The sequence below is a fragment of the Nicotiana attenuata genome, chromosome 5 (assembly GCF_001879085.1).
Source record: "Nicotiana attenuata strain UT chromosome 5, NIATTr2, whole genome shotgun sequence".
NCBI classification, from domain to species: domain Eukaryota; kingdom Viridiplantae; phylum Streptophyta; class Magnoliopsida; order Solanales; family Solanaceae; genus Nicotiana; species Nicotiana attenuata.
Genome location: NC_031993.1, coordinates 155,352 through 181,754, shown reverse-complemented (window position 1 = coordinate 181,754; position 26,403 = coordinate 155,352). Strand labels below are relative to the sequence as shown.

General features: G+C 38.2%; 1 protein-coding gene across 4 annotated transcripts; it reads left to right on the top strand.

Moving 5' to 3' along the window:
* LOC109225146 (pentatricopeptide repeat-containing protein At1g13040, mitochondrial-like) lies at window positions 9,098–16,953 on the top strand. 4 transcript variants are annotated; one of them, XM_019389726.1, is made up of 5 exons: window positions 9,098–10,740; window positions 11,053–11,160; window positions 12,405–12,514; window positions 14,679–14,788; window positions 16,531–16,953. In XM_019389726.1, exon 1 carries the CDS (start codon window positions 9,185–9,187, stop codon window positions 10,718–10,720), a length of 1,536 nt encoding a protein of 511 aa, XP_019245271.1. In that variant the 5' UTR covers window positions 9,098–9,184; the 3' UTR covers window positions 10,721–10,740; window positions 11,053–11,160; window positions 12,405–12,514; window positions 14,679–14,788; window positions 16,531–16,953. The 4 variants fall into 4 exon arrangements, with proteins under 4 accessions (XP_019245271.1, XP_019245269.1, XP_019245270.1 ...); XM_019389724.1 differs by lacking the exon at window positions 12,405–12,514; XM_019389725.1 differs by lacking the exons at window positions 12,405–12,514; window positions 16,531–16,953 and adding an exon at window positions 15,167–15,351.

The window sequence follows — 26,403 nt, the reverse complement described above, 5'->3', positions numbered from 1 at the left end:
CTAATGATTCAAGTGCATTAGGACACTAAGAAAGGTTTGATTTGTGCAACTAGAGTTTGGGTAAGGCCTTGAAATTATCCCAAGGGGAAGGTGTTAGGCACCCCTCGAGATCCGTTAGTGTGGTTCCCGGCCAGACTATTGTTGTGACTTTAAATACAAGGAGCATATAGGCAAGTAAGACTTCATATAGGAGGGGATTTTCACATAAGGGTTACAAATAAACAAAGGCAAGAAAAGAAACTAAGAAACGTTGATTTCTTCTTTAATGAAACAGTTTGAAGAGATTAAAAGAAAGCAATAAAAGAAGAGGGGGGGGGGGGTCCTAGGTTTATTAATAATATGGATCACCCCACACAATGCCCGGTAATCGCTCCTCGATGAGGGGTTACACGTGACATTATCGCGTGGTCATCATATCCATATCTACCCTTCCCACCCCGTTAAGGTATTAAAGCGCGGAACAGTCTCGTTTACTTATTGCATGCTATTACCCGCCCCCAATCCTATCAGTCCCGGAGGTACTTGGGGCTACTAATCCTAAAAAGGGAGGAGAAGTTGGGCTTATTTGTGGTTTCAAAGGTAAAAATACTAAGGCAACAAGCAAGAACATATATAGCAAGTATGGGGGAGCATGTAAACAAATGAAAGGCTCAAACAGACCTCCTTTAGGCAAAGAAAAGCAAGTAGTCAGCATGACTTACATGTACTGTTTAGGGTCTGATTAAAATTTAAAAGTTGAGGCAGACTGATTTATTACATATTTCAGATAAGAAATCCGAATCAGGCCTGCCTGCTGGTTGTAGTTAATAAAAATCTGATTCAGTTTACAAGTTTATCCTATGGCTTGCCTAAGTGTTAGACGAAAACCTATAGGCATGATATCTACTGATTTTAAGAACAAAGAAGTAAGCTGATTTTAGAAAAGGTTGTCAGTTATTCAGGAAAGGCGAGTTTTGGCAAAAGATCATAAGTTCTGCAGACGTTAGACATTGATTACTGGTTTTAGACTTATAAGCGAGTGAAAAATTTCAGACTTGGTTGATAGTTCCTATAGGCATGCTTTCTATGCATTGCTGATTTTAAACACCTTTTGGACATAATAAGAATGCAGAAACCCTATAGGCATGACATCTAATCGTACTTGATTTTCAGGTCCTACAAACATATTTGCCTAATGAAGGATGCATATGCAATATTCAGAAAGACCAATAGGCTTATTTTCTATATGCAATGTGCATGATTCAGATTTCGAATGACTGTAAGCATGACATGAGGATGCAGAAGTTCCTATAGACATGGTATCTACATATGGAAGTGCAGAATTCCTATAGTCATGGTATCTAAATGAGAATGCAAAAATTCAGGAATAACTTATGAGCAGGATATCTATGTGATATGCAGAAGTCAGAAATTTCCTATGAGCAGGATATCTATATGATATGCAGAAGTCAGAAATTTCCTATGAGCAGGATATCTATATGATATGCAGAAGTCAGAAATTCCCTATGAGCAGGATATCTCTATGATATGCAGAAATCAGGGATTCCCTATGGACAGGATATCTACCCCTTTTTGCATGCATGGTTACCCCTCCCTTTTTACTAACCATCCCAAAATTTAATACAAAGTTATTACAGTCCAAAGAAAATAAAGTAAAGAAAATATATCAGAACTTGAAAATTACAACCAAGGAGAGCCTGATTCAGACTTCCTGTCTGAAGTATGAAGTAAACCAACTCCAAGATCATATTGCAAATCCTTTCTCCCATTTGGGTGTGTCAGAGTTCCCTAAGAGTTTCATAAGAACTCCGGGCAGTGCTTACACCCAAATGTATCACCATATTAAGCCATAGTGCAGTATGGAAAGGCCAGCCCTCAGGTGTCAAAGTTCAGAGGAAACTCAAGGTCCCAAGGCAAGGCTCACAATAAGGGAGGGGGCAGAACTTAGGAACTAAGAGAGAGTGCAAGTGCAGAATTCTGAAAAAGGGAAAGGGGAAGGGGAACAATACACATAGGATATAGGGAATGGAGAGTTGCAAGAGGTAACAAGCAGGCTAGTGGGCATAACCCAACAATGGGAGATGTTGGCACACCCATAAGCCTACTGGAACACATTGTTTATAGGTTAGGATCCCCTAAGGGATCAAGTTCAATCCATAGACAATAACTTGCATATTGCCATGTTTTAAATTGTAACTCAAAGCAGACAAAGGGAAATAGGGAATAGGGATTCATAACAGAAAAAAGCAAAAAAGAAATCAACATACTAGTTTAAATATTTAACTCTGCAGAAGTAGTAAAGCAGACATAGATGCAAAAAGCTGTAAGTAAACACATTGTGGTGATGCTGAAACTTAAAATTAGGACATACCAGTTTCAAAGAAACAAGTAGAGAAAATGCAGTAGTCTTGTAAAAACCACAGTGCAGACAAGAAGAGAGAGTTCTATTATGTGAGAGTGAGAATTCAGAAGAGATTGTGAACTGTGAAGTTTGTGTTTGAGAAGAAAGGCCGTGCCTTTTATTGTGTAGAAACCATGCAGAAATAAGGTAAGAAAATAGTTGAAGAACTGATTATCAATCAATTACACAAGACTTCCCTTATTTAAGGGATTCAGATTCAAACGGGTAAAAATTAATTAAGGAAAGAAATTAACCAAACACTTTGTGCAAAGTAGGCAATTAGAGGTGAATACATAAAAGTTTATTTAAAACAGAATTTTGAAATGCACGGTTGTACAATTAAGGAAAGAAAATTAATTGATAGCCAAGAAATCAGAGGTCAGAGATTTGTTATGAATGAACCGAGTCAAAGATGGGAAAGGTTTTTACTAGGAATCAGCAACATGAAGGAATCAATTAGACCCATATTCAGATGGAAGTATGAACTAATTACAGATTTAAAAACTACTTTAGAGGGAAGTTCATCATATATAAGGAGCATACAAACACGTTAAGCATGAAAGTTGTCGTTGTAAAATCAGTAGAAAATCCGGTATAGAAGAGTTTAGCAAAGATTCAGAGTCATATGAAAACAAAAAAGTCCAAACTCAATTCAAAGACTCGAAATTAGTCTGAAAGAGTTAGGGGTTCTAAAAATAGAACCCTAGTTCAATCAAATTATATGATCAAACTTGGCAGAACCTTCAAATTTAGGGTTTCCACCTTGAATCAAGTACAGAGGAGAAGGCAAGTGGTCGAAACAGGCTCAGAGGTTTCGGAGAAGAACTGAAACCTCTTGCATGCTTCGATCAGTAACAGAAACTCATGAGAAAACATGATATCAAAGTAACAGGCAGAACAAAGTAGAAGCATTCAAGGAAAACAAAGGAAAATACTGATAGAAACAGTAGAAGAAGCATGCTTGAGAAGTTTTCCAAGAGAAACTTAAAACAGGGCTTAGTAGAAGGCAAATAAGGAAACTTAAGAACTTAGCAGGAAAATACAGTAGGAGAAACATGCTTAAGAAGGTCTTTTTAGAAGAAACTTAAACAAGGATCAGTAGAAGGAAAATAGTAAAACACTTAAGAACACAGTAGAAAAGTATAGTAGGCGAAACATAGCAGAACATAGTAGAAGAAAATACCAGAACATAGTATAAAAGCATATGGAAAACATGGAGCATATGAAACACAGTAAAAAGAAGATACAAGGACGGAGTATAAAAACTCAGTAGAAGAACATACAAGAATAGAACACAGTAGAAGAACATACAAGAACGTGGTAGATAAAGACATAGGAGCACAGTAGAGGCAAATACACAAAAGAAAAGGGAAAGAAAGTCAGTAAAACACTTAAACATTTTTTCAGAAAACCCTAGATCGGAAAGAAAGATTTTAAAAAGTAATTTTCGAAAGAAAAGTTAGGGAAACCGTTTGAAAACACAAGGAAAGCATGGATACACAACGGATCTAAAGAAATCGGAGAAAACCTCGAAGGGTTAGGGTTTCAGAGGAACCCTAGAAATGAGAAAGGCTTTGAAAAGTCACCGATCTGAGTCGGAGAGGTCAGAACCAGGCTCAGACAAACTTGGTACGCCGGAGCAAGGCCGGAGATGACCCTGGAACCTCGAATCTTCAGGTCTGGGTTCAACCCTTCATAATCAAGCGTCGAATCTTCATGTATCAGGCGCGTGGGAGCAAGAGAAGGTGGGTATAAGACTCTCATAGCCTAGGAAGCCATGGATTCCGGTGGGTTTCAAGGTAGAAGTGGTAGGAGGCGGCTAGGGTTAAGGAAACTTCGAGAGAGTTTGAGAGTTCAGAGGCGGCGGTTGGTGAGAAATGAGGTAGGGTTGGTGGGGTTGACAAATAAAAAAGGAAAGGAGGAAATGTGGCCGTTGATCATTTTGATCAACGACCTGGATCAAAGGGGAGCCGGGCGGGTTGGATTAAATTGGGCCAGGGGCGGGTAATTTAGGAATTGGGCCGGTCAATTTGGGAATGAAAATTGGGTTAATTGGGGGGGTTGATTTAGGCTAAAATCGAAATAGTTAGGGCTAGTATTTAAATAGCCACTTTTTCCCTTTTTATTTTATAAAAAATAGTAAAAATTTTTGGAACAAATTAAAGATACTAATTTTATTAATAATATATAAATATTGAATTAAAAATACTGGAATCAATTTTGTAATTATAGACACAATTAAATCTTAAAATAGGCAAAAATTGTAATTTTATGCAATATAACTTTAAAATGCTAAATAAACTTGTAAAAAAATGTGCAAAAATTATCTTAGCTATATTTTAGTGTAAATATGATAATACAATAAAGTAATTACCAAAAATGATAATTTGAGAAATAATTATTGGTTTTTTACTGATAAAATAAGGCGATAAATTGATTAAAAAATCTTTTAAAATTGGAAAAAATAATAAAACACTTGGGCATGCTTATATATGCATACATATGCTATTTTGAAAGTATTTTGCATATGAAAAATATATAGGAAAAAATTGGGTATCAACAGCAACCCGGGGCTGCTCTAGAACGGACGGATTAATGGACAAGGACACATCTTCGTCCCCTTCCAACGGCCCAAGTTTGGTGGTCTTGGGCAAACCTGCAAAATAAAATGAGAGATTAGCATTATATAAGTTTAGAGCATAGTAATAGCTATTCGAAGGAGAAGTTACCATGAGAACGGGCCTCCCATCGACCCTTCGAAAGCTTGCTCCACGAGCGCTCAAAGTACGACAACTGCTTGCAGATGCCTCCGATCCACTCCTTGAGTTGGGGGGCTGCATTGGGAACCCGAGCAACCGCTGTACGATTTCGAATACTGATGGTGAGAAAGGAAACAATAGAAACTTGACACTTAAGAAACGGCTACACTTACGAGATGCATTCCACTTCTCGAGAAATGGCAGGAATTTGGGAGGGATCAAATCCTCAATTTTTACCCGAACGAAGCGCCCCTGCTAGCCTTGATCTCGATCATCGTCGATGCTCGAAAAGGGAGCCTTGCTGGCACGGCAAATGAGTTTGATTAGTCCCCCTCAGAAGATTCGGGGACTAAATAGACGGAGTAGGTGGTTGAGGGTGAACTGAGAAGATTCGGTGTTGTTCACAAAAAAACGTAGGAGGATCATGATCCTCCAAAGAGACAGGTGGATTTGCCCAAGGCACACCTTGTATCTCTTGTAGAAGGCCAAAACTATTGGGTCTACTGGGTCCAACATGAAGAGGTAAGTGTAAACATTCGAGTACCCCTCCATGTGGGTAGTAATATCGTCCTTGGGCCCGGGGATTACCACATCCTTGCCTTCCCATTTAGGACATATTCAGTAATGGAGCATAAGTATCTCCATGTTCCTTCACTCCGGTCCTGTTTGAATGAGGTCTTCTCGAATTTAAAGTCGTTTGCGATTGAGAAACCTCCGGGTATAAAGCTTTTCACGGGAGCAACCACCTCGGCATCCGTAGCCGAGTGGGAAGATAAAGAGGCAGCCTGCTGAGGGACTGATTTAGAAGTCTTGGCCATCGTAAATCTGGAAAATATATGAAGATTTGAAAAAGGTGTAAGAAGATTTGAATGAAGTTTATGAAGATTTGAAGTATACAAGTGAAGATATGAGGTCCTGGGTTGAAAATCCCAGAAAATGTATGAAGATTTGGGGTTAAAGATGAAGGTATGAAGGTTCAGGAAGCGAGATATGAAGATTTGAGAAAGTCAAAAGCCTTTGTGGAGTTCGAAAGTAAAAGCCAGGATTAGAAAGTTAAGAAAGTGAGGGGGGGAAGCTTTTATAGGGGAAGTTAGCGACACATTCGGAGGTAACCAGCCATTTAATGACACGTGTCCGAAGTCAGAACGACGCGAATTATGGGACATTTTGTCTTATCCGCCATCCCGGTTGTAATGTGCGAAGGAAGGAACCGGGGTTCATCTATCGTTTCTTATCGTTTCGACAAACCTACTCTCTGGGAAACGAGGGGACTATTTGTATACGGGTAAAATTGGGGCTAATGAGCACCCCGATTTCCTAGTGGGTCAAACGAAGCAAAGACATGACTACATAGGATCAAAATCGAAGCAGGGAACTTCTCGTACTAAGGCCGGAATGGAGGACTCGTCACTGGGCCCGATAAGAAAACACTCCCCGAACCCGGTACGAGCCCCATGACCTCGGAAAGCACTATAAACGGTTGCACACGACTAATAAAGGGTTGTGATATCCGTACCCAATCGGATATCACGGCGCAAATCTTGCCCGATGCCGTTAGCGTATCAGTAATTGATGTACAAGGAGAATTTTTACCTATTTTAGAATTGTACTAAGGGTAATACTCCCCTACTATATAAAGGGAAAGTTTCTTATTCAATGGACACACTGTAACATGCATACCAAGGCAATACAAACTTGTTTCTCTACTTTCTAGTTATTAAAAGGTTCTTATTCTAATCATAACTCTTCATACACGTTTGGCTCCGAATCGAGGGTAGAACAATTAATTGTTAAACTTAGATCCGAGCCTAGACTCAACGTCACAGCTGGTTTGGTTATTTATTTATCTTAAATTCGCTTATCTAACATTCTTGACCATTTGTGTTGAATCAATCCACATATCTTTAAAACTACGTATAAATTCAATTGTTATCCATTTTAAGGTAAGCAAGTAGTAAAGAAAGGAGTGCCCTATTAGCTCACTACTATAAAATTTCATAAAGCGCCTTAAGATATGCTCAAAAACATCATGTAAATTCACAATCACTTTTGTTTTCACAACGACGACAACGACGACGAAAAAGAAGAAGAAGAAGAAGAAGAAGAAGAAGAAGAAGAACAAGAAGAAAGGGGAGGGAAGGGAGGAAAAGGAGAAACAAACGACCTGAAGTTATCTCTACTTTGGATATTAACTAAATTTTTCTAAAAAAATGGATATAAATTAAATAGGGTGGCCCGTGAAATATGTACATTTTTGCAAATCACACCGATGCTAGAGAAGCATAAAGCCCACATCACAGTCCATTATAGAAAATTGATCCTTTGCATTGCACTGTAGTTAAAGTTTTGAACTCGTCGTCTTTCGTCTAAAGAGTTTGGACTTTGGATTTGGGCCCCCAAATCCCTTTCTCCCCTGCCAATCTTCTCCGTCGCCGAAACCTCCTTTCCCCCTCTCTCTCCAACCACCCCCCTTCCCCCCTTTTTTCTTTTTAAGCACAAAGCGCATGAAATTACTTCGCTGTAATCTGTACTTTTGCCCATGCTGAAGCTTCCCCGTTAACCTTATCATCATCATCATCCTGTACAATTTACTGTTAACTAATGTAAACACTTCTACGTCAAGCCAATATTTCAACATATATTGGCGCCTTTGAGCAAGGGCGGCTCCGTAAAATTGGTGGCCTAAAGCCAAATTTTAATAAAAGGCCTTATACTTTTTTTATTAGTACGTATACACACATATATGCAAAAAAAATTAATCTTGTCATTTTTTCATACTTGTTGTTTATAGCATATATTCTTAAATGACATAAAGTCTTTAACTCACATAGTAATATTATTATTTATATTAAAAAGGAAAATTTAAATAAATGAGATATTAGACATGTATTTGCAATATGTTTCATTTGATATTTTTGTAAAAAATATGTTTACTAATATGAAGATTTAAGTAGTTCAATTCAAAGTTTTAAAAGTATTTTTACTGTTTAAGAGTAGACATCTTTCTTTCTTTTTTATAATTTTCTTTGTACTTTTTATTTTTCTACAAACATTTATATTATCCAATCTGAAATACAATTATAAAATTTATTAATAAAATTTTTCGGGGACTTAAATCAAGGCTTTACTAGTCTCCTACTAGAGCCACTTATCCGCCTCTGACATTCTCAATAAAATTTATAGAGTCTCACTTAAAATAAGGCAACTATGACAAGAGCATTAAAGGCAGGGAGTTTGTCATTCAGTTACCAAATGTGAATGAAGCTGGTTGAATAGTACGTTTATAGTGGGGCAGTAGTCTGTAAATAATTGTTGATTGTCAATGAGGCGGCTCAACAAAACTGGTGGCCTAAACCAAAATATATTAAAAAGACCCTGAACGTCTCTTATAAAATTCATATAATATTGAGACACAAAAAACACCTACATGACTTTGATATAGTGGTGAGAGCACAACTCATGATGTATCACTTAGGCGCGCATCATATGGAATTGAATTCTTTCCTTAAGTGAAATGGTAAAGGGAGAGCTCATTATTTATCATGTTTTGAACCTTGCAACATTTGCTTCGGGGATTTCTTAGTAAAAAACGTTGAGACACAAAAGAACTTGCTTTCTGGTGTGTGGATCAATCAAATGTGATGAAAAGAAATAGTTAATTTGGAGAGTTGGAGTTGAAATTAGAAAGTAAAATCGTAAGAACCATGAAAAAAGACTATACATAAAGAAAGAAAAATAAATTGATGAGAAGGTAAGTATATTATTTAATTTAGTGACAAATTTTTTTCCAATTAACTCAATCTTACGTCTACCAAATGTTAAAAGTTATTAAAATTTATAATTTTTTATTAATAATTATATAAATATAAATTATGGAATATATATATTATATAATAATATAGTAATAATTTTTATATTTGGGGCCTTAATTATTTGGGGGCCCTTGCCTTACCCTAGAGCCGCCCTTGCCTTTGAGCTGAAGGAAGCGATGCTATGCTTTCGCTTCTGAGGAATCCACATTGATATGTATAGAACTCTTGGTAAGCATCGACTCATATACCGTTCCCGCATGTCAAATTACGTGAAGACCGGCCTAGTGAACGAAGCACTCCAGGTGTTCGACGAAATGACTCAGTCAGACTGCAGAGTTTTCAGCATTGATTACAATAGAATAATTGGCGTTTTGATTCGTAACTCGCGTTTTGATTTAGCAGAATGCTACTATCATGAAATGAAGCCTATGGGGTTTTCCTTAAATTCATTGACATATTCAAGATTCATTTGTGGTTTGTGTAAAGTTAAGAACTTGGATCTTATTCATAGGCTTCTTAATGACATGGATATGATTGGTATAGTCCCTGATTTTTGGGCTTATAATACGTATTTGAATCTTTTGTGCAGTGAACATTTGGTTGAAATTGCTTTGGAGTTGTTTGGAGTAATGGGAACGAAAGGGAAAGAGCCTGATGTTGTGAGTTATACCATTCTTATTAGTGGGCTGTGTAGGATTGGACGCTTTGATAATGCTGTTGAAATGTGGCATACAATGATTAGGAAAGGATTAATTCCAGACAATAAGGCTTGTAAAGCTCTTGTTTTCGGCTTGTGTGGGAGTGGTAAGGTTGATTTGGCTTATGAGCTGACTTTGGGTATTCTAAGGGGTCAAGTCAAATTCAACACGGAAATATACAATGTGCTGATACATGGGTTTTGCGGAGCTGGTAGGATTGACAAAGCACAAGCAATTAAAACGTTCATGAGGAGAAACGGGTGTGAACCAGATTTAGTTACTTATAATGTGTTCTTGAATTACTGTTGTAAGGAGCTTATGTTGGAAGAGGCGGAGAAGTTGATAGAGAAGATGGAAGGAAATGGGTTGAAACCTGATTGTTACAGCTATAACCAGCTTCTTAAAGGTCTCTGCAAAGCCAATAGATTGGATAAGGCTTATAAGCTAATGACCCACAAGATGGAGGCCAAAGGCTTGGTAGATGTTGTATCTTATAATACTATTATTAGAGCGCTCTGCAAGACAGACTGCAATAAGAGGGCATACAATCTCTTCGAGGAGATGGAGCAAAAAGGAATTGTTCCTGATGTTGTAACTTTTACAATTCTTATAGAAGCTTCTCTAAAGGAAGGCAATTCCAGTGTAGCCAAGGCACTTTTTGATCAGATGATCAGCATGGGCCGCTTTCCAGATCGTGTACTCTACACTTCTATTATAGATAACCTGTGCAAGACAGGTAAAATAGGGATGGCTCAGAGCATTTTCCATGATATGGTGGAACAGGGTGTTGGGGCTGATGTTATCTCGTATAATGCACTAATCAGCGGATTTTGCAAGGCTACTAGAGTAAATGAAGCTCTGCGTCTTTATGAAGATATGCAAGCTAGAGCTTTGGATCCAGATGAAATCACCTTCAAATTGATTATTGGAGGCCTCGTACAGGAGAAGAACCTCTCAGTGGCTTGTGCAATTTGGGATCAAATGATGGAGAAGGGTTTTACACTTGACAGAGATTTATCGCAGACTCTAATTAATGCAATCAACTCATAGGTTGCACCGTATCAGAAATGGTTTGTATCTCCGAACACCCATCTGGTTATGTCTTTTTGCATGTTTCGGATAGAACACCTATGTGTTGACATCTTTCTTGAATGTTTCTACATTTATTTGCATATTGGGGAGTGCTTATTTGTCAAATATGAGTATTGGTATAATTCTGTATCATCTAACATTCTTAATTAAATAGTTGAGATTGCAAAATGTGTCCTGGAAAATAGAAATATTCTGAATCTGTTCCGAACAAACATAATCCGAGGAACTAATGATTGCCTTTTAAATTATTTTTGATTTAAAGATGGTTTACTTGGAAGTTGGAATTTCAGGTTGACTTGCTCTGAATCCTTCCCATGGGCAAATTTCTATTGGATTTGCAGCTCTCAGAACTCAGTAGACCTTCTGTTCTTCTCAAGGAAATGCCTAAGTCACCCAAGGTTTGCGTGCTTCTTCTCCGCAAACTTATTATTGACTAGCAACATTTATCCACTGATATGGATTTGTAAATTAATGATTAAAATCATAAGACAAAAATGGAACATGCCATTTTCTTTCTCCATCCATCTCTCTCTCTCTCTCTCTCTCTCTCTCTCTCTCTCATTCAGTTTGGTTGCAGTTAGTTTGAGTATTGAAAATATTTTGTATTAATTGTGCATCAACTAGGAACTAAAAGTGGAATCTGGAGTTTCACTCTGGTAAAAATGTTGTTGACACGGACCTTGCTCTTTTCGCCTCACAGCTCAATGAAAAGAAATCCATGAAATGAGAATAAGTTACTATTTTGAATCCACAAATGTGCGTGTGGGTAAACAGTTGCAATTTGTAAAGAAGTGATGCTTATGAAACAGTAGGTCAAAAAATCATTAGGTAATGATCTTAGGACTTAGGAGTTCCAATTCTGACATGATAGAGGCAGTATTTATCAAAAATTGGTTAAAGTTTAGTATAAGTGTATCACTCCAGATTTTAATCAGAGCCTCTACTACAGAGGAAAGTTGATTACTGAAGGCACTTAAACTTGTTTCCTTATTTATTTTTTTGATCAGTAAATTAGAGGTTTCCTGATGTGAATTGTTTCCCTTGAGCCGTGAATAGTTCAAAATGATGTGGTGGCCAAGATATGGACCGCTTAAAGAAAGGATGCCTCTCATCAATTTAGTCCATTATGGTTTTCCTTACCATTCCGGACTACTAAATTCAGTTCTAGCAGTTTTCATCTCACAAAATTGGCCCATTCGCCAGCTTGACGTGAAAAATGCCTGGTCTATTGGAAACAACCTCTCTACCTCTACGTACACATTATCCTCCCATACCCCCCACACTGTGGGAGTATACTGGGGATATTGTTGTTGTTGTTGTTGTTGTAAATTAGAGGTTTCATTGATAGTGCATCCAGTAGATGCAAAATTTAAGTAAGTGAGCAAAAAAAAATTGGTCAGCTCCTTTTACACTGAATCTCCTATATGAATTCTAAGGAGCTAACGAAGTCACAAAAACTCATTAAAACTATTTACAGAATGAAGATTACAACAACAAAAAAGTTCAAGATGCATCTAGTATTAAGCTCATGGATAGGGGTTAAGACTCCTTCAAAACGTCTTTGGTTCTTATTATTCCATATGCAGCAAAAAACGCATGCTACTATCTGCCAAAGTTCCCAAATGATTTGTTTACTTTCCAGGTTCCACTCTCCTCAACACCTGGATGTATCTCTAACACCGTAAGGCATCGCGATGTTGTCAAAGGCTCATTTAAGGCGCACTTAAGCCTTGAAGCTCAGAGAAGCTCAGGGTAGGCACTTCGCTTCACTTAGGTTGCGTTTCAATGTAGGCAAGGCACTAAAATGTGGGTCTCATTGCCCATAAGTTCTATCTTGAGAAGTGGTACTACACAATAAATGTGATTTGCAAAAAGATACATTAATTGTTAAGGAAATCATTGCAAATGAATTTTTTCTTGACTACACATTTTTTTCTTTTTTTCTTTGTTGAGCCTTTTTTAACTAAAGCCCACACTTTGATTGCGCTTTGTGCTTAAAAGCCCCGATAGACCTGGACCGCTTCTTAACACTTTTCGCCTTTGACAGCGGTGCCATTGCCCAGTGCACCCCAAGAAGGCTGTAGAACATGCTCCATGTCCCTTGCAGTGTGGCACTGTAAGAAAAGATGGCAAATATCCTGAGAGTGTTGGAGACACATGTAGCATGCTGGTTAGATAGAATCCTCTATTAGCTAGGATTTCATGTATGGCAACCTCCTGTTAGTGTCACCCAGCTAAAACAGCCTAATTTAGTTGGGATATTGACTGTGCTCATCCACTCTTGCCACTGTCAGGCAATGCAGAGAAGGAAATACCTGGAACCTATCTTTCAAAAGAAACTTCCACGACGAGAGGTTGGGGAGTTAGTGAAACCTTTATATTCAACTCGAAAGGTGGCAATGGATCCACTTGCAAAGGATAAACTTATATGGAATCTCAGTGTCAATGGCATGTTTTCCGTGAGTCATGCTACCTTAAGTTAGTGAACAGCAGCATTATAATAGACAGATGGCTCCCAGTGTTTGCTACATTTAATTGCTTATCCAAGTGTCATGATTTTATTCATCATTCTGTGAATATATAGTTGCTAAAATGTATAGCAAAACGAAAAAACATCATTATCAACTGACTGAATTGTCTATGTATTGCTAACATATGGTTTTAGCACAATTATCGCTAAGGAACTAGGTATAATTTTGCCATTAGAACCTTAGTATAAGTGTATTCACTTGATTGTTTAATTATGATAATGGCACACAAATCTTCTGCTGATGCCTTAAATCTAGGAACTTCAATGGATATGTCTATAGCACCTCAAATAAAAACCATGTGGTGCAACAATTCTTGTGGCTTGTACATGCCTCTCTATAGGTTTTTAACCTAAGTTGCTCGGACACGGCTGCGGATCTAGAGGTCCGATCGGATCCTTCGAGATGTAAATTCTACGGTTCGGGGATATGGGTCCTAGTACGGATACGGGTGCGGGGATCCGACTAAAAATAGTTCAAAAAAATATAAATATAAAATCTCTCAAGTTAGAGAAATTTTGTGGAATACTTACGTATAGTTTGTAAAGCATGGATTTCTTTTTTATTCTCAAGTTGTAGATAAGTAAAGGATTGATTTCCTATATAAAGTATGCTATTTTCTTTAAATGGACCCTAGTTTTGGTTCTGATTTCGTGAATCAAATTCAGTGTTGTCAAAGGCGCACTTAAAGCGCGCTTAAGCCCTGAAGCGAGGCTCGAAACATGTTGAACGCTTTGCCTCGCTTTGTGGGCGCTTTAGTATCGCATCAAGGCATACTATTCCTTGCTAATAAGTGTAATCATGAAATGGTGACATTAAACAATTGATATTTTACTTTATCGTAATTGTTTTCCAATTTTTTTGTCCATATATTTGTTATTCATGCTTATAATTATTAGTCTTGGACTACATATATATATTTTTACTTTTTCTCCCGTTGCGCCTTTTTTTCATTAAAGCCCACGCTTTATTTGTGCTTTGCGCTTAAAGCCCCAACGGACCTTAGAGCTTTTTTACGCTTTTCGCTTTTGATAACACTGATCAAATTGTATCTCGTCTCGAAATTTTCTGCTCTATTGTGGTCAAAGTGCCCAAAATTGTTTGACCAGATCCGGTACGGATCCCATACCCACACCCATACTAGTGTCATGTTTACACGGGTGGGGCACCTAAAGTGACGTGTCGGAGCAATAAAGTGACGTGTCGGAGCAACTTAGTTTTTAACCCATATTTGGCCAATCAAGTACGTATCTTGCGGATGATACATGCCTCGTACGAGATTGAGCTTGGTGTGAATATCGTTCTTGTTGGCTTTTTTTCTGAATTAGGTCTCCTTAAGGTAATTGGCCACCAATTTTTGTTGAAGGAGGTTGAATTTTCATATACAGGTCACAATGGTAAATAAACTGGCCAAGCTTCTTGGAAAAAAGAGGAAAGTATACAATGGATTTTCTTCACCATGCTAACGGGAAATACTATTCAAGAGCTTGAGGAGAAGGTAAGCCTGTTTTTGCTTTCAGTTTCTAACTTTTCAGTCCTGAGAAAATCTAGCTCTGTTACAGGAAAGTTTGGGTTGGACAATTGTTTAAGACCTGTCGTGTCATCAACTGACAATGGTAGTTTCTAATTGAAAAAGGAGAAGGTAAATCAGGGTAAATTTCAATAGTGATTCTCTTTAACAGGACATCACTATCTCAAATTAATGAAGGAATGAAGACAAAAAATCAATGTGGGTCCCTTTTGTTGACTTGAAGTGGTGAATCCCATTAAATAGAGGAATGAGCTGTTGAACTTACGTTATAAAAATGTTAACCAGAAAACAATTCTTACCGAGAAATTATACCGATTGCGGATTGACTTAGTAGCTCACATGCAGGTTGTTACTTCACTACTGAACAACAACAACTACGCCTCAATCATGACTAAGTTGGCGTCAGCTATATGAATCTTCGCTACTGAGATCTTTTAAAACCTTTCTTTGTTGACTTCAGTAAAACTCAACTATTTTCGCATTGGTTTCGTAAATTTCCATCTATAATTCAAAACTGAAGTCCTTATCTTCCCTTTCCGTATTCTGTTTAACAAATATTACCTAACTCTTCTTAATAGTCTTGCTTCTCTCATATTCAAACTGGTAAAGATAACCATGATCAGTTAGCTGCGATCCTTCAAGAAATGGTTGCTTGGTAGGTTAAATTGATTGTTAAGTGGAAATAAAAGTTTTTTTAATGGGTAAAGGTAGATTTCATTTGCCTCCGACATAGTTCAAGTGGCAAAGGCTGAGGAACTAGAGTCATAGGTTCGAGCCTTGTGCTGTGTAAACTAAGCTTGGTATTTAAGTGAAGAAGGATGGAGGCGCGGGCCCATTACCCCTGAGTTTCAAAGGCTGCAGTTGATCCTAAGGGTTGGCCCAGACTGATTTCTCGGTCATCTAAAAAGAAAGTAAAGGTAGATTTCATTCATTCAGAATCCAAAAGATACACAATAATTGCAAAAGAAGTCCACTTCTGGACAATGTCAGATGACCCTAACAAAAATTTGAAGGAGCTTACAAAATCCAAAAAAAAGTCAAATACTATTTACATTACGAAGTTTACTCCATGAAAAGATGCATCAAAATTTTAGCCTTCAGAACAAGAGTTGGAGTTGAAGTTCCATCAAAACAACTGATTTCTTTCTTTCCAAATGCACCATATGATCACTGCAGGACCATCTTTCACAAGTTGATGATGGATGTTAAGTGAAATAAAGTTTCTAGCGACATCTAATATTGGAAACTTCTTTTTAGAGCATAATTGATTAAAAAAGGAAAATAAACAAGTTTAATCCCGAGACTAGTATAGGTAGTTTATTACGTTCTTAAAACCAACCTTAGTAACATATCAAAAGGTTTACCCAAGACGACCTTGTTCAATCTACAGACTCATTGTGTGGATTGAAGCTCGGCGCTGGTTAGATATGTCCGGCAAGATGAAGAAGAAGCCGTACTGTCTAGACTTTGCATAGGTTCAGAGGAGAGGCCTGAGATAACAGAGCAAACGGGACAGGTGGAAGCTGTAAAGCGCAATTCAAATTTTGAATTAAGTGGTTGTGTCTCATGTGCGACACGTAGGGAGTTTCCAGAGGTGTTGATATTACACACTTACACATTCTGTGGACAAACATAGAAACGTTAAGGCTAACTCTACCCACAAGATTAAGTCTAATTGTGTAGCTTTATTTTGCTTTTGGTGTATGTAGATTGGAGCATGTAAATGAGGCTGAAATAGGTCTTGAGGCGCTAGAATCATTACAGGATTAATTTTTGGGCCTCTGCTAATTTTCAAGGGAGAACCAATGGTGTGTCTAGCTCTCATTTATCAAGGCTAAATTGGAGAGTTTCCTTTGTTAAAAGTTGTTGAAAGCTGGAGGCTCTTAACAGAATGACTTATTTTCTATTGTGAACATTTGTACTGGTAATATGTTACTCAACATACTTTAGTTCTCAGATGTAGCTTACAGTTGTTTGTCCCCATTATCTAAGATAAAGATAAAGCTTCTTGACCTGATAATAGCTGTTGAGTCCTCTGAGGACTACTTCATTCCATTCACCATTTTGTTGCAGAGCTTGTTGACAATCTTGTTGTCCACCTTCTATGAATTTTGTTGTAGTCAAATGTGTCATCATGAAAGAGCAAGCAATTATATTAGTTGTGCTTTGATTTATTGAATGGAAACTGATCTCTGCACTCCAGTTTTTTATACTCCACACATAGAACCAAAGTACTTATTATGTAAAATCGTTTAAAATCTTAAGGAAAGCATGGATCTGGAACAAATCTAAGGAGATTAGAAAAACCTCAAAACTAGGGTTTTCAGAGGAACCCAAACGATGAGAAAAGGCTTGGATTTAAGCAAGAGGAGTCGAGACCAGGCTTCGAAATAGACATAGCTCGCCGGAACGGGGCCGGAGATGGCCGTGGAACTCGAATCGACAGAGGTCTGGACACAACCCTTCATCGTCGAGTCATGGAGCTTCAGTTAACCAAACGTGAGGAGCCATAGGTGGCTTGGTGGGTAGTGAAGCCACCATAGATCTAGGTTAGAGGGTGGCCGGAGAAGGTGAAAAGGATTCATCGGAGAAGAGGGGATGGGGGAAGGTTCTAGAGAGAACCAGAGGTTAGAGAGATAGGGACGAGTGAGGGAAAATGAGGGGTATTGGGGGGGTCGTTTGATTAAAAAAGGTAAGGGCGGATCTAGACCGTTGATCAAAATTGATCAACGGTCAAGATTTGATCCGGGTTGGGTCGGGTAGTTTTAGGATTGGGCATGGGTTCTTGGGTCGGTTTAATTTGGATTGGGGATTGGGTTTAATTGGTCCAAATTAAAGAGCCAAATGTGGCTATAAGTTAAATAGCCTCTTTTTCCCTTTTAATTTTATAAAAAATAATAAACAAATTTTTGAAAGCAAATTAAAAGTACTAAAATGACTTATAATATATAATTATCAATTTAAAAATGTAAAATCCCATTTTATAAATATGAGACAGATTTAAACTTAAAAATGGCTAATATTGCAATTATGCAATTTTATCCTTACAAATACCAAATAAATTTATAAAAATGAGTGAAAAAATATCTTAGCCATATTTTAGTACAAAAATGAGAATCCAATTAATGAATCACCAAAAATGATAATTTTATGGATCATCATTGGGTTTTTCTTGATAAAATATGGTAGTAAATTGATTTAAAAATCTTTGAAAAATTAAGAAATAATAATAGGACTTTGGGACATACTTATATATGCATACACATACTATTTTGAAAGATATTTTGCATATAAAAATATAAGGAAAAAATTGGGTATCAACACAGCAGTGTTCCTCTTGATCTCTTTACTCGAGGAGTTCCTTCATGGGCCGCTTTTAGAGTGTCCAAGATTTCCTTAGTACAGCTTTGAATTCTGTTGTACTCGTCTGGACCTAGTCCACACACAAGTCATTTCTTGGCCTTGGCATTCTTTTCCCATTTCTTCAAATCTTCAGCAGTGCAATCAACTCTCGTCTTTGGCACGTCCACTCCTTCAACATTCTTCTTTGTAGTAGCCAGGGGACCATCAGTAACAATATCCCAAAGTTCATAGTCTTCTCCTATGATGTGGTCTCTCATCCTGTTCTTCCACCAAGAATAGTACTGGCCATGAAAGAGTGGAGGCCTAGCAGTGGATTGTCCATCCCAGTTTTCAGGTGGTGTACTCATCTTGATCTGTTCCTAAGGTGTTAGCCTCTTCAAGGATAACCTGCTCTGATACCAACTGATATTTTATACTTCAATACCACACAAGCGAGGGGGGGATGATTTGTGTTAGGGCTGTTCATTCGGATCGGATATTCGAAATTCGAACCGATCCATTCAATTTCGGATTGGATCGGATTTCGGATTGTGTTTTTTAAAATTTCGGATTTCGGATTGGTATATTTTTATCCGATCCGAAATTCGAAATTATTAGGGCATGTGTAAATACAACACTTTAATTTTGGATAGTCAGTACTTCCTTTACATCAACCTCCAAGTTATTACCTTTACAACTGCTAGATTTAGCTATATTGGCACCATAGTACTCTCATAATTATGGCTGTCCAACGGGACGGGCTGTCCCGTCCCGCGTCCAGTCCCGTCCCACTTTATTTTCAACGGGATGGGCCAATGTTAAACGGGATACGGGATGGGACGAGACGACCATTTCGTCCCGTTTGTCCCGTCCCATTTCGCCCCGTCCCGTCCCGTCCCATCCCGCTTGTCCCGGCTATCCCGTCCTGTCTCGCCTGTCCCGCGAGTTTTTATGGTATATTTGTGGAATTTCTGTTGTATTTGGTAAGTATAAAACAAATCCAACTTATGTGCCGGCCATTAATGAAATAATTTCAAAATTTAAAAAGTTCTTTTCCATATTCCCGAAGTTTATTTAATTTTTACTCTACTTAACCCATCTTTGAAACTAAGAGGTGCAAAGGGACTTGTTCGTAAAATTTATTAGAATTTAGCAATTCAAGAAAATGAACAACCATCTCTTGAAGACTGCCAAGCTAGCATATATTCTTATGCTAGATCAATGTTTGATAAATATAAATCTATAGAAACAACAGGTTATGAAACTGCTCCTTCTACTTCTAAGTTTAGGGCAGAAGTTTTATGGGAAGATATGAATGATATAACAGGTTTTGAGATTTGAAAGTTCTATTAATAAAATAAAAAGCTCTAAGCGTTGATTTTTTTTATGAATTGTCTTAGTTACTTAATACTTTGAAATTATATTAAATAAATTATAACTCTATTATAAATTTATAATTACTAGAATATTTCATTACAAATCTTTTGTTTTAATATTTTATAATTCTTTATTTAGTTTTTTAATTTCCGTTTTAACATTTAAGTTTGTTAAATAATTCAAAAAACTAGCCATTGCAAACTTAAAAACTTAGTCATTTTCAAAAAACTAGACATTTAAAAAAAAAAAAACTACACTTAAGGCCCATGAAACCCGTCCCGTCCCGTTTCGTCCCGTCCCATGCCGTCCCGTCCTGTTTGTTAGCGGGACGGGATGGGACAACCGTTTCATCCAGTCCCGTTTCGTCCCGTCCCGCCACCGTCCAGCTTAAATGTCGTCCCGTCCCGTCCCGTTAATTTTGTCCCGTCCCGTTGGACAGCCATACTCATAATTGCATAAACATGAATTTTTCTTAATGTATTGCCTTTTTTACAAAGAAAATATACATATTAGTTTAAATTTGAGGCATAATAATACGATTCGATCCGATCCAAACTTTAAAATTCGATCCAATCCGATATAATTCGGATCGGATTTGGATTGCATTTTCTAGAATTCGAAATTCGAAATTCGAATCCGAAATGTGCTAAATCCGATCCGATCCGATCCGAACTGTGCACAACCCTAATTTGTCTGGTACCCACATTGTTTACTTAACTTGATTATAGAAGGACCTAGTTCTTCTATGTGTTCCAACTACTACTATTGCGGAATAATAAATACAAAAAATAAAGAACACAGAGATTTTACATGGAAAACACTGGCTCAAAGGTGAAAAAACTATGACCTATCTTCCAGTTGGATTTTCCCAAACTCTCCACTAAAATCACTGAGTCAAAAGCTACATTTACAAAAACTCTTTTGTAAATCTAGGATTAACTCTAATCCCGTTGTGGCACACAGCCTCAACCGTTGCGACAACTTCAAGTTAACTCTAACTTGAAAACTCTAAGTACCTAATACAATTGCTTCTATATAAGCTGAAAGGTACAATGTAAAATCACCTACTACAATTGAACTAGAATAAAAGATAGACATTTGGAACTGGTTCTTCTATCTGGTTCAACTAGCTTCAGGAATGCACGCTTGAATCACACATAAATTGTTTGCAAAATTGCCTTGCTATTTGCTCTCAATTCACGTTTTACTTCTGCTTATGTGCATTACCTGTAAAAGAGAACAACACTAATATTAAGGATTTAGTAATTAGAGATTGACTAGTGTATACGGCGAAATCAGAGGGTCCAATTTCTCATTTTCAAAGCACCTCGGAAGACCGCCTCAAAGTCCCGAAGCTACAAGGCCACGGTCGAGACTCCTCCCTCGAGGTTCGTCGGCACTCGATATTGTGATAACGTCAACCACGATCATTGCGGAAACGGGGAGTTCCCAAGGCACGTGGCTAGGATTGATGAAGCCTAGAGAGCTACTTCGAGACCCGAGTCAGGGTGTCATCTAGTTGTCACGTCTCTGTACCCTTGTAATTAATCCTGTTGTACTCTAAAGGGATTCCCCTCCTATATAAAGGGAATCCCTCTTGTGAGCCTTGCCTTGGGACCCTTTGAGTTCCCTCTGAACTTGGACACTTGAGGGCTGGCCTTTTCACACTGCACTTGTCCCAATCTGATAACACATTTGGGTGTGGGCCTTGCCCGGAGTTCATTTGAGGCTCTTAGGGAACTTTGACACACTCAAATGGGAGAAAGGCTTTGGATCATGATCACATGGAGTTGGTTTACCTCATATTTCAGACATGAAGTCTGAATCAGGCTCTCCTTGATTGTACTATTATTTTTTCTGATGTATTTTTACTTCATTCTGGGCTGTAATAATTTGTAATAAACTCTTGGGGATGGTTAGTGAAAAGGGTGGGTGATTATGTATGCAAAAAGGGGTAGATATCATGCGTATAGGTATTTCAAATCTGCATATGCATATAGATACCATCCCTATAGGTCATTCTGAATTCTGCAACTCTCATATAGAAATCATGCCTACAAATCTTTCTGAATTCTGCAACTCTCATGTAGAAATCATGCCTATAAGTCATTCTGAAATCTGCACGCATATAGAAATCATGCCTGTAGGTGTTTGCAGATCTGCATATGTTAATGCATATAGAAATCATGCTCATGGTTCCTTTTGAATTCTGTACATCCTACTTTCATATAGATATCATGCCCATAGGACTTAAGCGTTCAATTGCATCTAGATACCATGTCTTAAACCAAATTCAGCACCTAGATATTATGTCTATAAGGCATTTGCATTTTTACCATAAAAGGCTTAAAATCATTTACACGTAGAAAGCATGTCTATAGGAGATATTAATCGAATCTGAATCGCTTCATTCACGTACAGAGCTAAAATCAATAATAACGGGTATCATCAGTTTCAGAACCTATAACTTTCGTTAAAGTTTGCTTTCTTTTAATAATCTAACTTTCCCTTTTTTAGCAGCATGTACTCAGTTTATTTTTTACCTTGTTATTTCATGGATTTCCTGAATTCAGTAGATATCATGCCAATAGGATCCTACACTTAGGCAAGCCTTAGGATAAAAGTTATAAACTGAATTTGTTCTATTAACTACAACCAGCAGGCAGGCCTGATTCAGGCTTCTTATCTGAATTATGTAATAAATCGGTCTGCCTCAACCTTTAAGTTCTTTCACGTTCAGTATTTAATCAGACCCTAAACAGTATGTGCAAGTCATGCTAAATTACGTGCTTCTTTGTTTAAAGGAGGTATATCTGAGCCTTTTTGTCTGTTATGTGCTTTCCCCCAATTTGCTATACATGTTCTTGCGTGTCACCTTAGATTTTTGCCTTTGAAACTACAAATAAGCCGATATCCTTTCCCTTTAGGATTAGTAGTCCTAAATACCTCCGGGATTGATAGGATTGGGGCGGGTAATAGCATGCAATAAGTAAACGAGACCATTCCGCGCTTTAATACCTTAACGGGGCGGGAAGGGTAGATATGGATATGATGACCACGCGATAATGCCATGTGTAACCCTCATTGAGGAGTGATTACCGGACATTGTGTGGGGTGATCCATATTATTAATAAACCTAGGATCCCCTTTCCTTTATTTCTTATCTCTTTTAAAGAATTTCAAACTCTTCTTTTAAGAAAAATCAGTTTTCTTTTAGTTCTTTCCAACTTTATTTGTTTACCCTTATGTGAAAATCCCCTCTTATTTGAAGCTTTATTTGTTTACGTGTTATTTGCACCTAAGTTAACAATAATAGCCTGGCCGAGAACCACACTAGTGGATCCTGAGAGGTGCCTAACACCTTCCCCTTGGGATAATTTCAAGCCCTTACCCAATCTCTGGTTACTCAAATCAAACCCTCTTGGTGTCCTAATGCACCTTAATCATTAGGTAGCGACTCTTCAATTCAAACCTAAATTCCCAAAGGGGAATGAGTTGTCCTCCCAAATATCATAAATCCGATTTCGCGAGAAAAAGGGGGCGCGACATCATGGCGACTCTGATAGGGATTTCTTTTAGGCTTTTACTATTTCAGACTATTACTGTGACTTTATATTTATTTATGTGCCTTTATTTGTTTAATACCTTTAAGCATTTAATTCCTTCTTTAACTACAAAACTGACTTGTCTCTTTGTTTCTTTCCTTTATTTCTTTCCTTTATCGCTTTCCTTTATTACTGTTTTAAATTATGAAGAACTGTTGTATTTACTGCTTTCATAACATGCAAATACATGACAACCTGCTTTAATTATTGTATTAACATGTTTTCAACATCATATTCCACTCGTGCCAAACAAATCCCATAGCAACGCTTATAATGAGTGGTTGTGCTCTTCCGATATTATCACCCCCTAAATCCGGAAAAGGCATATTTGCGGTAAAACCAGTCGATCAATGGTGTAGTCGACGGTTACGTGCCTTTCCCCCTTGAGTTGTCCGCTCAAGGGTACCAGTCTAAAACCCCAAAGAAACCTTACTCTGTTTAATTGTGCATGCATCATGGTCAAACTTAGCCGAGTCAGTTACGTTATCCGCATAATGACTCTTTAAGATAGCCTTGTCCAAAGTCCACTGAGTTTCCCCAAAACCCAAACGGACACTACCACGTTCTGTGCATTTATTTGGAGAACTAAATGTTTTATGCCAATTATTGATATTTAATAGTCGAGTCCGGTGGGGGTAAAGGCCTAACCCTTTTGTCTTGCAGAAATATGAGGCACGAAGTCCCTAGATTTGGCATGGTCACCAACATCCACCCAAAATTGCTAAGCTGGTGGGAGGATCTTCATTTCAGTGATCAGACTCTTCTCCGAAAATACCTAGGAAATCTACCTTCCCTCCTGGAAATCCAACCCAACAACAAGATCATAGAAGGTGCTACTCTGTTCTGGGATTGTGATAGGTCTGTGTTCCGCTTCGGAGATATTAAGATGACACCCCTGCTAGAGGAAATGGAGGATTGGCTGGTATATCATGGGAAACTCCGGGTTTGTTAATGCCGGAAAATTGCAAGGGTAAAGGTTTCCTCAAAATGATGGGTCCAAAAGAAGAATCCAGACTTGACATGCTTGAAAGAGTCGTATGTTCCCTTTGATTATTTGTACGAGAGGTACGGTCACAACAAATCCTACCGTACTTATCCTGACGAGTTCGCCCTCACATCATTAGGGCATATTCACCGAAGGGTCTTTGTCTTCATGTTCTGCTTCCTGGGGATGATAGTGTTTCCAATGAAGAAAGCAAGGATCCATACCAGGCTGGCTATGGTGACTAAAACTCTAATGGAGGGAATTGGTGGGCAACCATTCATCATAGTACCCATGATCATTGCAGAGATATAACGAGCCTTGGAGAAGTGTCAACAAGGAGCCAAACACTTCGAGGGTTGCAATTTGCTACTCCAGCTCTGGCTCGTGGAGCATTTCCAAAGGGGTGAATATCGGCAAGAGATTCAGCGAAGGGATTGGGATGATCATATAGCCTTCCATCATCTAAGGCGAATGAACTACATGCCCAACATGTTTACCCAGCCAGAAGACGCCAAGGGGTGGTTAGAGCTGTTTGAAAATCTAACTGAGGTCAAGTACAATGGATGTTCGAGTGGTTCCCTACTGAGGAATTCATCGCCCGATCCAGGGATGCACCGTTTCTGATACTGATCGGTTTGAGAGGAACCTACCCTTACGTCCCTCTTCGAGTTATGAGATAGGCTGGTAGGAAGTGGGTTATACCAAGGGTCAACAAGATGAGTCACTTCCGAGCTCAATTTCAGGATGATGATAGTCCTTACAAGTGTCAAGCTCAGCATATGTGGCACTGCAAAATCATCATGGGAAGGGATACCATCGAGTCAAACAGATACCATGTTGGCTGTACTCCATACTATTCAGACTGGCTAGAGGATAATCATAATAGTCTGGGTCAACCCGGATTCACTAAAGCAATGAAGCAGGCCTTCTTGGAAGCACATGAGGACAGTGGAAGTGATAAAGAGGAAGAAAATGAGGATAAGGCTATAAGTCTCTATGCTAAAATTGATGAACATCAAGCGACGACGACAGAGCCTCCAGTACAGCTTGGAATGCACATTGGAAGACCTCCTCTATTTGATGGACACCACTATGATGAATGGAAGCTACGTATGGAAACATTCCTTCAGGCCACTGACTTTGACCTATGGGTAATTGTTAATCATGGACCAATTCTTCCGACCAAAATGGATGGTAAAGGTAACAAGTACAACAAGAGAGAAGAGGAATACGATGATGAAGATCGTCAGCTAGTCTAGAAAAATGCTAAAGCAAATGACATGCTATACAGAAGCTTGCCCAAAAATATTATCTACAAAGTGTCCTCTTACATCTCTACCTATGATATATGGAGGACCTTGGAAGCTGACTTTGGAGATGAAAACATCAAAGTGGCACTGATGGCGATAGAAGAAACAAAAACAGAAAAAAGAAGTGATCGGAATGATGGCCATGAGTGATTCAGAAATTGAAGATGAAACAAATCAGGTAAGTATCTCTAACTTAAAAGAAAACATTCATGTTATGTCTAAAAAAACAATTGATGCCCATAATTGTGACCGTGATAAGTGAAATGGATAAAATGAGCACTGGAAATGATCAGTTAATAAGCAATCTTTCATGTGTCAGAGTGGATCTCAAATAGCTTGAATCTCACAAAGCTAATCTAGAGAGACATGCCAAAGACCTTAAGAACCAGGTTTTTGAGCTCACTTCTAAGAATGAGAAGTCTCCTGATATACATGGTATGGAAAGAAAGAGTGATCTGCAGGATAAGCTTGAAAAATAATTGAAAAAGGGCTAAAGATAATCTTTGTGATGTTGAATGTAGGTATAAAGTCCTGCAAGAAAATCTAGAAAAGGCTAATTATGAACTATCAAGAATAATTGCCTGTTTGACCAAGATGCAAAAATCAGCTTATTTTTGTATGCGGTAAAATCGGGGAGTCCAATTCCCCCGCCATTAAGGCGTTTCGGGATCTCGGGATCTCGAGGCGGCAGAGCCGTGTTGAGTTCTCTCCCTCGACGTCCATTTACGCCCGACTAACGACGTTGCCGGGGACGGGGAGTTCCCAAGGCGAGCAGATAGCATTGACAGAGCCTGGTGTCACGTCTAGCCGTCCCATCTCCATACCTTTACAATTAATGCATTTTGTACTATGCTAGGATTCCCCTATATAAAGGGGATCCTTGCCATTTTGTAAGTCTCCGGCTGTTGCTCCAACTATTTTACACAAAATATACTAGAACTCTTTCTTTTCTCTCTAACATAT

Bases quoted from the DNA above. Each gene is read 5' to 3' on its own strand.
- LOC109225146 (XM_019389724.1), top strand. From the start codon at position 9,185: ATGTATAGAACTCTTGGTAAGCATCGACTCATATACCGTTCCCGCATG.